We start from the raw sequence: 2,844 nt of genomic DNA on the forward strand, positions 1-2,844 counted from the left end.
CACACACACACACACACACACACACACACACACACACACACACACACACACCTGAGACCCAGAGCCTCACCTCATGTTTGTTCCCTCGCAGTTTGCTGTTGCTGTCTGACTCGTACACACAGGGCACCTCGCTGCCGTCCTCTGAGGCTGAGCACATGTCGCTGCCTCCGGGGTGAGCCGGGGTGAATCCTCCGGGCTGACTGCTGTAGGAGTGCCCCTCAAAGACCTCTCCCCCCGCGGCCCCGTGGAGGGGCAGCAGCGGGTTGTCCCCCGCGTGGTTCCTGGCGCGCTCCAGCGTGCCCTTCTCCCCGCCGTACGAGTCGCTGTCCTCTCCGCTCTTGTCGCGCTTGCGCCGGTTGCAGGTGGTGGCGATGAGGATGATGGCGAGCAGCAGGAGCGTGCAGCTGCCCGCGAGCACCACGATGATCACCACGGACAGGTCCCACTGCGCGAGCGCGTCGTCCCCGGCGTCCGGCTGGTAGACGGTCCGGTCGCTCGGCGGGGGTCCCGCGATGATGAGGAAGTGCAGCGTGGCCGTGGAGGTGAGCGCGGGCCGCCCGCTGTCGCTCACCGTCACCGTGACGCTCAGGGTCTCGTCCACGTCGTGGCTCAGCACCCGGTTCAGGTAGATCTCCCCCGTGGCTCGGTTCACGGAGAACACCGTGGGCTCCCCGGTGGCCAGCCCGAAGGTCAGCTCCGCGTTCACGCCCTCGTCCGCGTCGCGCGCCTCCACCCGGGTGACCACGTAGCCGGAGGGCGCGTCCCGGGGCAGGAGCACCTCCGCGGAGCCGTTGTGCAGCGCGGGGTGGCTGATGACCGGCGCGTTGTCGTTCTGATCCACGACGCGCACGTAAACGTTCGCGCTGCCGGTCAGCGGGGGCGAGCCGCCGTCGCTGGCCGTGATCCGCAGCTCCAGCTGCTTCATCACCTCAAAGTTGAAACTCCGGAGCGCGTAGAGGGACCCGCTGGCCGGGTCCAGAGACACGAAGGTGGAGATGGGAGAGCCCATCAGGTACGTGTCCGCCAGTTTGTAGGTGACCTTCCCGTTTGAGCCCATGTCCAGGTCTCGCGCCACCACCGTGGTGATGTAGGCTCCGGGCGCATTGTTCTCCACCACGGCCACCTCATACACAGGCTTACTGAACAGCGGGGCGTTATCGTTCTCATCCGTCAGCCTGATCGTGTACTGGGTGATGGTTCTGAACGGGGGGGAGCCCAGGTCCTCCGCCACCACCGTCAGGTTGTACTCGGGGATCTTCTCCCGGTCCAGAGGGTTGGTGCTGACGATCATGAAGCTGTCCTCGTAGGCCTGCTGCAGCCGGAAGTGGTCGTGTCCGTACAGGGTGCAGTGAACCTGCCCGTTCGCCCCCGAGTCTCTGTCCGAGGTGCTGACCAGAGCCACGAAGCTCTCCCTGGCCGCGGCCTCGGTGATGTACGCGATCCCGGCTGTGATGGACGTCATGGGGGTGATGGAGATCTCTGGCGCGTTGTCGTTCACGTCCTGCACCTGCACGACGATTTTACAGATGGCCGGGCTCGGGTTCGGACCCAGGTCCGTGGCCTGGACGTCGAACTCGTAAGTATTTTTGGTTTCGAAGTCCACCGGGCTCTCCAGGGTGAGCCGCCCGGTCTTCCTGTCCACCCTGAACAGGTGTCGGATCTCAGGGGGCACCTGGTTCCCGAACCCGTACACCACCTCACCGTTCAGACCCTCGTCCGGGTCCTCCGCGTTCAGGTCCAGGAGGAGGGAGCCCGGCGGCGCGTCCTCGGGCAGCTCCACGGTGAAGCTGTTCCTGTCGAACACCGGGCTGTTGTCGTTGTAGTCCTTCACCTTCACGTTGATGCGGGTCGTTCCGCTGCGGGACGGGTTCCCGCCGTCCATGGCCACCAGCTCCAGCGCGTAAGAGCCCTGCGTCTCGCGGTCCAGCTCCTTCATGAGCACCAGCTCCGCATATTTAACCCCGTCCGCCCTGCTCAGCACGTCAATCGAGAAGTGGCTGTTCACGGAGATCTGGTAACTCTGGATGTAGTTCAGCCCCACGTCCTCGTCCACGGCGAAGTCCAGCGGGACGCGCGTGCCCACCGCCGTGTTCTCCGAGATCTCCAGGCTGGACTCCCTCCGCGGGAACTCCGGGGAGTTGTCGTTGATGTCCTTGACCTCCACCTCCACGTGGATCAGCTTGAACTGCTCTTTGGAGAAGCTGACCACGTCGAAGGCGATGAGGCAGTGCAGGGTGTGCCGGCAGATCCGCTCCCGGTCGATCCGCTCCCCGATGCTCAGCTGCCCGTCGCTCTCCCGCAGACGGATGAAGGACGAGTTGAACTGTTTCATCATCCTGAAGCTGTTCCTGGACGCGGAGGACATGTCCCTGGCCAAGTTTCCGATCACCGTGCCCGGCGCGTCCTCCTCAAACGTCTGATATTTCACCGTTTTTCCTTCAGCGACGGCAGCCAAAGTCACCAAAAAGACGCACAGAAGCGCCAACAACCCGCTCCCACCTCTTTCCTCCATCTTCACTAATTAAGCAAAAATAAAACAATAGTAAGAATAAAAACTGTCCTCACTGAGTCCAAATTGGAGTTTAAACAAGTCGCAGCTGGGAAAAGGTGTCCTCGCCGCTCTTCAGTCAGTTTTTCAGCACAAAGCCTCTGATAAATGATCCATATGTCTGTTAGTGCGCACTGTGGATGCGCTCAGCTCGTTGTCTCAGAGATGTGCTGCTCTGTCAGTGGAAGCGGGCTGCAGTGTCTGCAGGGGGGGTTTATATGGCGAGGCATGCAAATGAGCCGCACTGTGACCAATCCGGGCTTTCAGATGTGTGTGTGTGTGTGTGTGTGTGTGTG

General features: G+C 62.3%; 1 protein-coding gene across 1 annotated transcript in view; it reads right to left on the bottom strand.

The window, feature by feature from the left end:
* The window catches only part of LOC106532309 (protocadherin-8), a 5,481-nt gene extending 2,739 nt beyond the window's left edge, over positions 1-2,742 (bottom strand). Inside the window, exon 1 of the mRNA XM_014028342.1 lies at positions 71-2,742. Within this exon, the coding sequence (XP_013883796.1) occupies positions 71-2,512 (2,442 nt within the window). The 5' untranslated portion in view covers positions 2,513-2,742. The remainder of the gene's footprint in view (positions 1-70) is intronic.
* Between the last annotated feature and the right edge of the window lie 102 nt (positions 2,743-2,844).

This window comes from Austrofundulus limnaeus, unplaced genomic scaffold, assembly GCF_001266775.1.
Source record: "Austrofundulus limnaeus strain Quisiro unplaced genomic scaffold, Austrofundulus_limnaeus-1.0 Scaffold748, whole genome shotgun sequence".
Classification (NCBI taxonomy): Eukaryota; Metazoa; Chordata; class Actinopteri; order Cyprinodontiformes; family Rivulidae; genus Austrofundulus; species Austrofundulus limnaeus.